Below are 12,796 nucleotides of genomic sequence, written 5' to 3' on the forward strand. Positions count from 1 at the left end.
GTGCACATCCATAACCTCACCATGAAGGGAGGTGGGTGAACACACGACCTTCATGTCTCCTAGGGAATACTCAACCTTGAGATTGCTGAATTTAAATAAAATGGTTTACACTTATAACTCCAATTGATTCGTGATAATGTACAATCATTTTACAGTACCATTAATGCCGAATACTTCCCTATTTTCAATTGTCATTTAACTAAATTCATTTCGTCATGTAAAGTGTTTTTTTTCTTTTGTTGTCATAAAACACTTCAGTCGTCTCATCTCCTTTACTCTTTTTTTTTTCTTAATTTATAGAATATGGTAACTATTTATTTGGAAAATACATCCTCTAATTTATTTGATCAATTAATCATATTAACTAATGAAATTTATTTATCAATTAGAGATTTAAATAAATATTTGTCCAAATTATCCTCCTCTGAACATCAACCATTTCCATTACCAAATTTATGGTATACTCTATTTAAAACAACAGATTTATTATGCATAGAAATGATGTATTCACGTATTTTAATACTTATTTTCTATTTTACTTACAAATCATTGTTATTTATTTATGATATATTAAGTGTGTATAGTGTTAGTCGAATGAAGAATACATTTAAAAAGAATTCTAGGAATCATTTCATGAATGCTTCGAATAACAATAATCTGGTAAGATTTCTACCATTGTATGATTTAAATATCTTTACTGATTAACTGTAATTTCATATATTATTTATAATATAAAGTAGTTAAGCAAATCTACAAAAAGTTGTGCAAGATCATGGATCAATTGAAGTTAAACATTAACGCCGTTGAATGCCAGCTTAGTGGTCTAGAGATTAAGCGTTTGCTCTATGAACCGAAGCTTCTGGGTTGTAACTTAAGGCAATATCAAGGCACTCCGCACAGGATGCACATATACCAACAAGAGACTGGTCAATTGTAGTCTTTAACAACAATGAGAAGATACAAACAAACAATATCAAATGAATTTAACACTAAAATGATAGATACACACAAAGAATAATGTTTAATTATTATTGCTGAAATAATTCTATTTGAATTAATGTTATCTGAGTTCGATCATATTCAGTCTATAAATAAACTGTAGATGATCAGTAAGATAGTTGTTGTTTATTCCATCTTATCCAGTTCAAAATCTGATCGTTCATCATACTGTAGTGTCGGTTGATATGTTAAGCTCATATACTTTATTCTAGCTTCTGGACAAGCCAATTCACCTATCCATCTTGAGTCATGTTTTCACCTTGTTAATTATTCACTTATTAACCCTGACTATTTTTTATATGAGCGTATGCGAGTGTACACTTGTTATCCTATTTATCACATGTCTGTCATTTATTTTTATCTGTGTATAAATATTGATTAACTCTTGGTTAAAGCGAGTTGGTTTACCCGCCATCTCTAATGCATGTCATTTTTCTTTCGCTCGCTGATATTTACTCATGTGCTTATAACTTTCTGGCCTACCTCATTTGTCAATAAAACTGTAGCTGCCGCTTCTCTTTGCCTTCTGATTTTATACACCATTAAGATTTGTATTATAACGGTTATCAGGGTGAACGATTAGCGAAGCACGGCACTACATAATTGATGATCCCGACGTGCGGACACGCAACAATACCAATCAGTAGAATAATTCTAAGATCATTTAAAAAATAGGGAACTACAAGCCTTAAATAGTATTATTCATTAAATAGTTTTTCATAGTTGAAATCATGAGTCGATTGAAACTAGACCGCCACGGTAAACTTAGAATTACTGGACGGCCGTTTCGTTCTATTATGGGACTCCTCGTCAGTGCGCATCCACGATCCTGCCTCGCGAGATTCGAACCCCTAACCTGCCAGTCTCGCTCCAGAGCACTTAAGCGATAGACATTAACACCGCTGGATACTGAAATCTCCACAAAACCTCTTCTTATTAAATAATTATTTTTTTTCAAAAATAATTTAATTTTTCTTTCATTATTTTATTTTAAATAGATGATTCTATTGAATGAATTCCATAACTTACAACCTATTTTAAATCAAATGAATCCATCTAATTTATATCAATCAAACAATCAACAATTTAATGAATTTTCAATACAATTTACTACTATTTATTTATTAAATAAATATAATTCTAATCAATATTCAATAAATTTGTTGAATTTATTAAATTTATTCTTTGATTGTTTTAATCAATCATATAATTTTCTATTAAATATCAATAAAACAATACAAACTAATGTTAAATTAAATTATCCTATTCATGATGATGAGGATGATGATAATGATGATGATGTCATAATGTCTAATAATAAATTGAATAATCTAAACATCATGAATCCATGTAGCTATATGAAAACCTTAGTAACTAAGAATTTATTAAAAACTTTACACATTTTCAAATATTTATTCATCACCATTGAATTATTAGTTAATACACCAGTATTAACAATGAAAGAATTAGAAAATAGATATAATAAGAATTTGGTAAGTTGAATTAGATTTAATTCAATGTTGTTGTCGTCGTCATGGATGAAATGTTGCTCATGGTCATGGATTGATTAAAGTTAAATATTAACGTCGTTGGATATCGGCTCGGTAGTTCAGAGGTTAAGCGTTTGCACGAAAGACAGAAGGTCCTGGGTTTGAATCCCGTGTGCGTAATCGTGGATGCTCACTTCTGAATAGCTCGATACCAGGATAAAACGGCCGTCCAGTGGTTTCAGGTTTCCAATGGTGGTATAACATTGATCGGTTCATGATTCTGATCAAAAATTTACCAATCCTTACAACCCTATACCGTTAAAATGTTTTTGTTACAATAATCAAAGGTAATAGAGGGGTTAAATGAAATGAAGTGATATCAATCACAATCATAAAATCATGATGTGAGACATATTTAAAAAGAGATATATTTTCAAATACGAAACATAATAATGATAATAACAGTTAAAAAAAACACGTTTGGTCAATTCATTGCATAATTACAATCTATACGTAATCAAGTACTAAGAGCGTTTAATACTTTATCAGAGCTAGTACTACAATACTGCAAAGTTCAATCCATCACTGTAGAAACAAAAGATTATTTCATTGAAATTAGGTCACACAATTAAATCAACGATGATCTAGGTTCAAGACTCAATGTTTAGGAATTTGGTTTACTTTCTGTAGACATTTTACAGGAATGATTATATTTTCATGTAAACTTTTACTGAAATTGACTCTTAAACAAATTTCGACCAGTAACAACCAAGGATACTTCAGCTTAGAAATGATAAAATTACACAAATATTCACAACTTAAGCCTCAAAAACAGTTATCAAGGTGAAGTTATTTAAATGTGACTCATTGAATTTATCTAACAGGTGAACGACTTTAAATTTATTCCACCTTCTTGGTAAATCTGATTGTGTTCACTACACATTACTATTTCGCTTATTGATGGCGACTCCACTCAAATTAATGATTGCTTTGGTGTATATTCCGTTAATATTTCTATACCTTAAAATATCTTGGTCTAGTGAACTACTGTATGCTTCATATTATACTATTTAAACAACTATTTCACAATTTTGTTCACTTAAGAGAAGTTTTGTTGCATAACATCTGTCCGAATAATGTACTCTTGTTTTCTTTTTTAACGTTTTCTCTCTTTTCGCATCGACTTGGCTGTGTATGTAAGTTGGTGTGAATTCTGTTATAATTTTCAGAATCTATTATTATTATCACCATCATCATTCTCTACTTTTGTGTTCATCTTACAACTCGTCTTCTTTTCTAAACTTTCATAGGCGTTATTTTCTCAGATTTATTCTTATTGCTATCGATTACATCTCCTGAACGAATCCAACAACACGACAGAGGATAATCAACCACTGCAGTATGAAGAATGTAAATCACATATTCAACAACAACAACAAATTACAGATCTTATCAACCGAGGTTTGGATTTAAATCAAAAATTAATGATATGGTCTGCAAACTGTCACAGTCTACTAGACCGATGGAAACGATTAAGCATTCAAGTGGATTGGTTCAATGGTACGTTGTTCAACATGAATGTTATTACTTTTTTTCTCTTTTAATGTAAATCTACTTCAAATTTGATAATTTTTAATGATATGTATAAGTTTTGTTTGATTAAAAATATCGAACGGGTTTTCTTTTTATTAGTGTTGTATTTCATAGTACTGATACATTCATGCCATGCTAATTAACACTACCAGGTAACCTTATCAAAATTTCCCTGTAATATCTAATAACTACCCGGCCGCTCAAAATGCTGTAGTTTGGTCGTACAACTTCGTGGTTAACAGTGAAATACTGTAATCCGCTGAGGTAGAACTCCATTGATTGTTATCATTTTTCAAATCGTATAATGAAAATACAATTTGGATTAAAGCGATTTTAGGACTTAGCAATTAAATGGATGTTTAGATTTCCATTTAATGATCATTTCCTCTTTGAACATAGCAAGAGCTCCACCAGTTTTTCGTCAAGATGAGAATGTCCAACTTTTCCACTGTTAATTATCACGTGACAAGATCGCCAATCAGAACACCGAATTATAAGACCTTGGCGTTGTGCCAAACCAATGACGCGTTAACTAGTATGGGCAGCCTGAAGTCAACTCTGAATCTTTATTAGTCCTTCTCACCTAGCCCTACCCGTTTGAGTCCAGAACACAATCTCAGATTCCACTATATGAATCGTATTTCAGACATACACAGTTTATATACAAGTAAATCAGACCACATCATATATAAGATCAAGCCAGAAGTGGTTGTAAGAGACTGTAACTAATAGATTGTAAATAACTTAAGAATAGTAAATCGTATAATAGTAGCCAATAGGTCAAATAAAAGTTTATAATAACAGAAATATAAATATATACAATCTGGTTACGTAACAGTTATACAATAAGAATATACTTAATAATAGTCCATGATTGACTACTAGAAGTTACCATTCATTTATTTTTCGTTAGGATATAACATGTTCACTATCAAATTTTGGTTCATTGGTCTTAAGGTTGGGTGTTTGTGTGTGAAACGGAAGGTTATGGATGAGATCCGTTGTGGTAGGGTCGTGGATGCGTACTGCAAAAGCAAGACGTACATTCATAACTTCTTGGTTTTCAATGGTAGTTTAATCAAGATCAATTCTTGATGGTAAACTATGAAAATTTAAATTTTCACTTCACTCATATTTTTGAATTAATTAAACCCTTTACTTAAATTTGCCTAGTGTGCCTAGTCAGAAAATGAAATAGAACAGTGGTTTAAACACTATCAACTAAACTTATATATTGGACCAGTAATTATGGAGTATTTGTTTTCTTTATACAAAGTATTCCTTTACACCTTCTGGCAATGTTTGGAACTGACTAACAGTGGAATTCTGAAACAATTTTTATTTATTTTTCGCATCTGAAATCAATTTACTTGACATTTTCTTGTTGGCTTTCAATTTTACTATAACAAGGATTTAACCCACAGTCATCTTTAAAAAATCACAATACTAAACTTATTATTTATGATAGACGGTAGCATGTTTGTATTATCGTATTGTTTACAGAGTGAAAACTCATCCTGTTGTTTTCCCGGCTTAATGATTTCTGTCTGTATCTGTGTTTTGATGCATCGTTATTCATCATTTTACTAAAAAACAAAGTATGAAATGAACACTTTATGAGTTTAATTCTTAAATTGAATAGAAGTAGGTTTACGTGAATGAATCCTAAGAGGTTGAGTTATGCTTCCTAGATTTCATAACAAGACTTTATGTGATAGTATTATACTAATGATTTTATTGTGTTGTGTTAAGCTGGATGGTTTGATTTGGCATCTTTCATTGCCGTTCAATACAACATTATCAGTAGTTATTGGATGTAGAAGTGAGCTGATCTGTAATACCTCTTACTATTTTAATTGTATTGTGGTGTGGGTTACTTATATCCACACAAGTAGTATATAACGATGGTCAGCATTGAATGTATTTCACTAGAAGATCGATAAGGAGAGAACTGGAACAGGACGGAATTGGTATGAAAATGCGTGAAAAATAATAATCGGAGACTATGGACTGATATTTGCAGAAGGAATGGTCAAAAGTGAGACAATTGATTAATTGTTTGCAAATTAAGTATTTACTGCATGGTTGCCAGATTTTAGTGACATAGTCTGTAATCTTTGAGTGAAGTACATTAGATTGTTCTCACTCGTGTTCTGTTCACTACAGTATATGTTATTATTTAGATTATTTTTAAACTGTGAATCAAATTAGGTGATAATCAAAAATTCATTCGTAGATATTTCAACGCTCTATACCGTTCGTCTGTTCTAGATAAACCCACTGACTTGTTTATAATTACTAAATGACAATGAAATTCTCTTATTATCATTCTCAATTCCAATGCTCTTCAGTTAGTTGGTTTCATAGTACCAATTGGATTAAAAACGCTATTTACTATGTAGTGATACTGAACATGAGAGTTGATTTATCCGACAGACTACTTTAAATTAAAAATTGAAGATAAAATTAATTCCTAAAGTTGTGTGTTTTGCTTGGAAAATTTAAGATATTCAATTCAATTGTAGATTTAACTGAGATCAGTCAGTTATAATCAACCTAGAGCATAGCATAAATATGACTTAAACTAAGTTACCACAGTAAACCAACGCACCGAGATGAAATTAACAATATAAGATAACAGAAGAGTTGAAATAATAATAGTATCAGTAATAATTAAAAAGACTAAACTTTGGTGAATATAACTTTAGAAAACTCAATAAGAAGTTATGTATGAAGGAATACTGGGATACAAGATCTAAATGAAGATAATAAAATAAACTTATCTGTGTCATTGCAACCAATTCTTAGTCATTTCATACAACATCTCTAACGATTGGTCGCAGTTTCTATTTCGATCTTAAATAAATAGTCTCCACCTATCAGTCATGGTTATTAAAAAAACTTTTATGCTATTTTATAACTCTTTTTAATCAGTTAATTGTTTATTTTGTTTTCTCTAAATTCCAATATACTACTCAATAAAGAACATATACAAAACTTATGGAATCGTTTACCTGAAACACCAATGCCAAATCCACCTCAATTCAAATTGGATTACCTACTATTAGAAACTAATAAAACCAGTCAGTTTATGAATGATCTAAAATTTATATCACCAATTCAAGTATCATACAATATTTTAATTTCTGCTAATTCTTTAGATGGATTATTATATTATAAAAGTTGGATAGAAAATATTTTTAAATCTTTTAAAAATTTAATACCTATATGTGGAGCTATTTTATCTGAAGGTCATTCATTAACTAATGAATTACTACATTTAAATACTATAAATGTTCATACATCATCATGGTCTTTTGAATCTTTCAATAATAATAATAATAACAATAATAATAATCTATATTGGAATAAAGAATTTAAACTATTTTGGGATTTAACCATTGAATGGATTTATAATTTACTGATTGAATTTAATCGACAAATTTTCTATATTCAATTAATAGAAAATTGTTTAAATGATTTAATATCATGGATTCTATTAAAAAATAATGAATTTAATTATCATATAAAACAATTTCATCAAATTCAATCAAATCAATATTTCAATAATAATTTATATCAAAATATTAAAAAATTCAATAAAATTGATTTAATCATTAATGATTTTTGTGTAAATGAAAAAATAATTCAATTAAACAATTTAAAATTGTACATTGAACAATTGAATAAAAATAAAAAATCATTTTATCATCAAAATAATTTATATTATTCCCGTCTTATTAATTTAAGTCAATGGATTATTAAAATTTATCATAATAATCTTTTATCATATAAACAAATTTTATATGATTATCAACAAATTATAATAAAAAATATTTTACAATTATCGAATAAAATGAAAAATTATTCAGTCATTTTTGATGTACTTCATTCTTTTCAAAATTCATTTCATTTATTAATTAAAAGATTTTATAATTATGATTTTAAATTTATTCAATCTAATGATACTACTGATATCATTCTTTATGTTATAGCTCAGAATGTATATCGTCAATTAGAAATTCATTTACCTATTCTATTAGAATTATATAATTTAGTACAAAAACACCAACAACAACAATTGTGGATAAATTATAAAGATACTACTAATACTAATACTTCTACTACTACTACTACTACTACTAATAATAATAATAATAATAATAAGGTAATTACTTATAAGGTAATTACTTATTTAGAACAAATTAATCAATGTAAAAAATATATTGAAATATTGAAAAATATTCAAATAGATTTATTAATTAATGTTCATAAATATCAACAATTAAAATTATGTTCTGATCAATTATTTATTGAAATTGAAGTGTTCAATATAAAAGATCCTGATATGATGATGATGTATACAAATGGAGAAAACAACTTTTTCTCAAAGTATATTTTTACTGAATTATTGAATATAAAAAAGGTAAGTAATAAATGAAATCCGTATTTGTAGGTTGTATTCATTATAGATTGATGTCGGATGAAGTACCATTGGAAATTAGAAAATGTTATATCTAGAGCTTAAATTCTTAGTATGTCGCGCAACACTTGAGCACTCGAACGCTAGAACCCCCCCAAGTCGCAAAATCAGAAGACAGAGGACAAATAGACGGAATGTTATTCCAAACAGTGTCAAATATAGTACAAAATTGTATGTATGTATGTATGTATTTATAGTTTTTGGCTGAAAGTAAACCATCATTTCGGACAGCCAATAGGCACATAGAGTTCGGACCCTCCCCCTAGCACCTACTTTGACTTGCATAGCTAGGTTGTATCACTACATCTCGCGTTTGAAGTATGGCTTAAAGCCAAGAACATAAATCTATACTTGATGAATAAGTTATTTGGCTCTCTTCTAACAATGTAGTATTTTTCAATCGTCATTGTTATTCACCAGAAATTTTATTGATAAAGTTTTCTTTTCGAAATTATTCATGTATGAATGACTTGAAAGTTAAATTTATTGTTAGAAAATATTAACTCAAATTGTTTATGTTATACCCCGAAGAGAATTATGAAGGGTAACTTTTGAGGACTATTTATGAACCAATGTGCCTTTTCTCTCGTGTTCAAGTCGCAGTTTAATTCTAGCTTGGGGATTACGAGACTAGCTTACGATCCGAGTATAGTGTTCAATCAGCAAAACATATCAGTTTACTTCATAGATTCTCATAAATGTTTATCATGAATAAAACTTGTCATTCATTCATCCAAAAAAAAATAAACAATGAAAATAATCATCAATTCTTTTTTCCCTCTCTCTTTATTAGACTGATGAATCTCTAAGAAAAAGTTTTAATCTACGTTTAATATCATTGAAGAATAGAACTAAACAATTTCTATCCATTTCAAAATTAACACAAATTCATTCATTAAATAAAATTATTAATTTTCATAAAATATTTATTCATCAAATTAAAACAAATGAAATATTGAATAAATTTTTAAAAAAATTAAATTTTACTAATAATCAATTATATAATAATCATATTATAGATTATCATTATTCTATTAATAGTAATAATGATCAATTATTAATTTGTTTAAAATCAATAATTATTGAAAATTTAATTAAATTTTATCAAATTTTAAATCAATTAATTTATTTATATGGATGTGTTAATTATTTACAACAAATAAATGAAAAATTTAATTTGATCATAAATTTTTATAATTTTAAATTGTTTGTTCATGATCATGATCAAGATCATCATCTGCGGATCACATCTTTTATGTTAAATTTTCTAAATGAAATTCAATTATTAAAAAACTATTGGATATATGATAATAATAATAATGATAATGTTACTATTCAAACTGGTCAGTCAATTTTTCAACAATTTATAAATTATGGTCAAATAATATTGAATTTATGTCAATGTAATATGAAATGTTTCATTTGTGAATATATACAGGTAACTATTAGATGGATTTAATGAAGTATTTATTTATTATCAGAAGGGGTTTTGTGGGGATTTAGTATTTTCATAGTTGAAAGCATGAGTCAATTGAAGCTAGACCACCATGGAAAACCTGGAAGCACTAGTCGGCCGTTTCGTCCGGCTCAGTGGTCTATCGCTTAAGGGTTTTGGCTCGAGACTGGTAGGTCCTGGGTTCGAATCACGAGAGGGCGGGATCGTGGGTGCGCACTGCTGAGGAGTCCCATAGTAAGACGAAACGGCCGTCCAGTTCTTCCAGGTTTTCGATGGTGGTCTAGCTTCAATTGACTCACGCTTTCAACTATGAAGTATTTATTGATAAGAAAGATTTCAGTGTTAATTATTTTGAAACTTTTTAAATAACTGTTAATCAAACGGAATGTACATCGTTCCAGCTTACCTTACCTAATTAGTACAGCGAGATAAAATTGTTAAGGTGAATCCTCAGAGTAGTAGTGGTTGTAATAGTATTAATGATATTGGAAAACATTATACATAGAAGATAAAATTTGAGAATAAAATACGTATTAGTGGAATAAGAAAATTCATGAAGAATTTAGAAACTTCGAATTTATGGAAAGACAAAGAGTTAATGAATACACCTGAGCCATTACGAACAATTTTGAATCATTTCATTCAAGGTTTCTTACGATTGATTAAGATAATCATGAGGATTTCAACCAAGTTGTGTACACATACCTAAATGACTCAACTCAATAGTTAGCGTCTTCATGAACTGATGCCAAGTCTTAGTTTGGCCGTCCCTATCGTTCTTCCAACGTTTTATTTCCTTTATCTTAGTGCATAAAGGTAGTCGGCGATCAAGCGTGCATACTGCATGTCCTAACCGTCTCAATCTATAAAAATGCATTACTTCGTCAATTTATTCACCACGCTTACCTAGTACTCTGCGTCTAACCTCAGAATTACTGACTAGATGGTTCTTAAACATACAAGGAATGGTTCAAAATCACCTATGATCGAATATTAGTGACTTAAGAATATCCTCTATTTTTAAACTCCATGTTTCACAACTACGAAGTATAATAGAGCGAACTCTTGCTCACTAAACTCGTCCTTGAGTTGATAGGGAAAACAACGAAGGTATAATATGATTACAAGTATAACATTTATGCTTTTCTTCAAAATATCATCAGTACAACAGAAAAGCAAGACGTAGCATCGTAAAGACTCATAGCATACGTAAGTACATTTGTCTTCATATTATATCACATACCAACGTGGTAAATTACTTGGTCTTCAAAGGTTATTCAGTTCCTAAAATAATTTACTGTACGGCGTCAACTACTTATAAGTAGGGTAACGAGTTCAGTAAAATAATCGTGTCTTGTGTTATATAGCATGATCAATTCTTTTTTTTTCAGTTATCCACAAAGTCATTACTAAAGGAATTTACTACAATTCGTCTTACTGTAGTAGAAAAACTGGAACAGCTCTATTCGAATCTTCAAGTTCATATCAATCAGTATGGAAAGTTTCAAACATTTTTCAGGAGTATTATTCATCAATTAAAACAATCCAAAGATATATATGAGACAAATATTAAAGAGTTATTAATTGATAATCATTGTATATGTAGTTCATATCCATATGGTGAGATTGTTGAGAATACCAACCCTAACCTTGTTAATCCTGATTTCAATCACATACCACCTAGTTTATCTTTGATGAATCTAGCTAAATCTGCTTGTCAACATACTTTATTATCTAATATAAAAGAATTTTCTACTAAATCAATTAAAGAATCAACATTTTCATTAAATAAAGAAATTTTCAACTTAATTAAATTAACCGATTTATATTTATGTCGAATAAAACATCAACGTATACAATGGATAAATTCAATAGAATATTTACAATCAATTCAATTATATTCAACTGGTCTATTATCATTTAATGAAAACAAATTAAATCTTTATATTTCTCAAACTGACTATATCATAAATCTAATGGAAACAATTAAACGTACTAATTCAATTAATTCATTAAATTTATTACCAACTAAATCAATAATGTCCAATATAAAATTAGAATACTTCAATCACTTCATGAAATATTTCATTGAAGATAACATGATCAATAAGAAGGGGATGAACAACAAAGATGATTGTTATAATTGTGTAAATTCATATTTATTACAAAGATTTAATTTATTAGAACAAAATATTATTCATTCAATGAAGAGTTTATTTGTAACAACTCATGAACATTCATTCAAATTCAAATTAGATGATATTATCAAACAATGTATTCATGTGAATGTAAGTATTGATAATTTTACTGAATGAAAATAATTTTTTTTGTTATATAATATATGTCATTTTGTTATTTGAAAGTTACTATTACGTTTGTATATGCCTGGTCCTACGTTGTAGCTGACTAACTGATTACGTTTATCGGCTGATGTACACTGCTTCTACCCCGAATGCCCTGTTACGGCCAAGGGTTGGGAGAGTCCACTTTCCACGAAATACTCACATGGCCACGCGTATACAGTCACTGATAGGGAAGTCCTACTCACTGACTTCTCATGGGAGGGATGTTGTTTACGAAATTGAGAAGACAAAAAGCGAATGTCTGGCGTTTTAACCAGGTTGGTGGATATGGGGGATCCATCTAGGGGAGTTGAAAACCCTTAGTTCCCAGCCAGTGGTTCACATGGGCTTCAAGATCCTGAGCGAACTAATGGCGTATGAACTTAATGTTGATCATCAGCTATCATGAGACTGCACCTCCTTACGTTACTCC

At 29.3% G+C, this 12,796-nt stretch overlaps 1 protein-coding gene across 1 annotated transcript in view; it reads left to right on the forward strand.

Annotated features, from left to right (window-relative positions):
• Positions 1-12,796, forward strand: part of Smp_143600 (putative normocyte-binding protein 1) — a gene marked incomplete at both ends in the record, with an annotated part of 33,899 nt that overhangs the window by 9,082 nt on the left and 12,021 nt on the right. The window contains 4 exons of the mRNA XM_018796296.1: positions 301-511; positions 2,437-2,492; positions 3,800-4,049; positions 12,116-12,309. Of these exons, the coding sequence (XP_018650523.1) occupies positions 301-511; positions 2,437-2,492; positions 3,800-4,049; positions 12,116-12,309 (711 nt within the window). The remainder of the gene's footprint in view (positions 1-300; positions 512-2,436; positions 2,493-3,799; positions 4,050-12,115; positions 12,310-12,796) is intronic.

The sequence above is a fragment of the Schistosoma mansoni genome, chromosome 2, assembly GCF_000237925.1.
Source record: "Schistosoma mansoni strain Puerto Rico chromosome 2, complete genome".
Taxonomy (NCBI): Eukaryota; Metazoa; Platyhelminthes; class Trematoda; order Strigeidida; family Schistosomatidae; genus Schistosoma; species Schistosoma mansoni.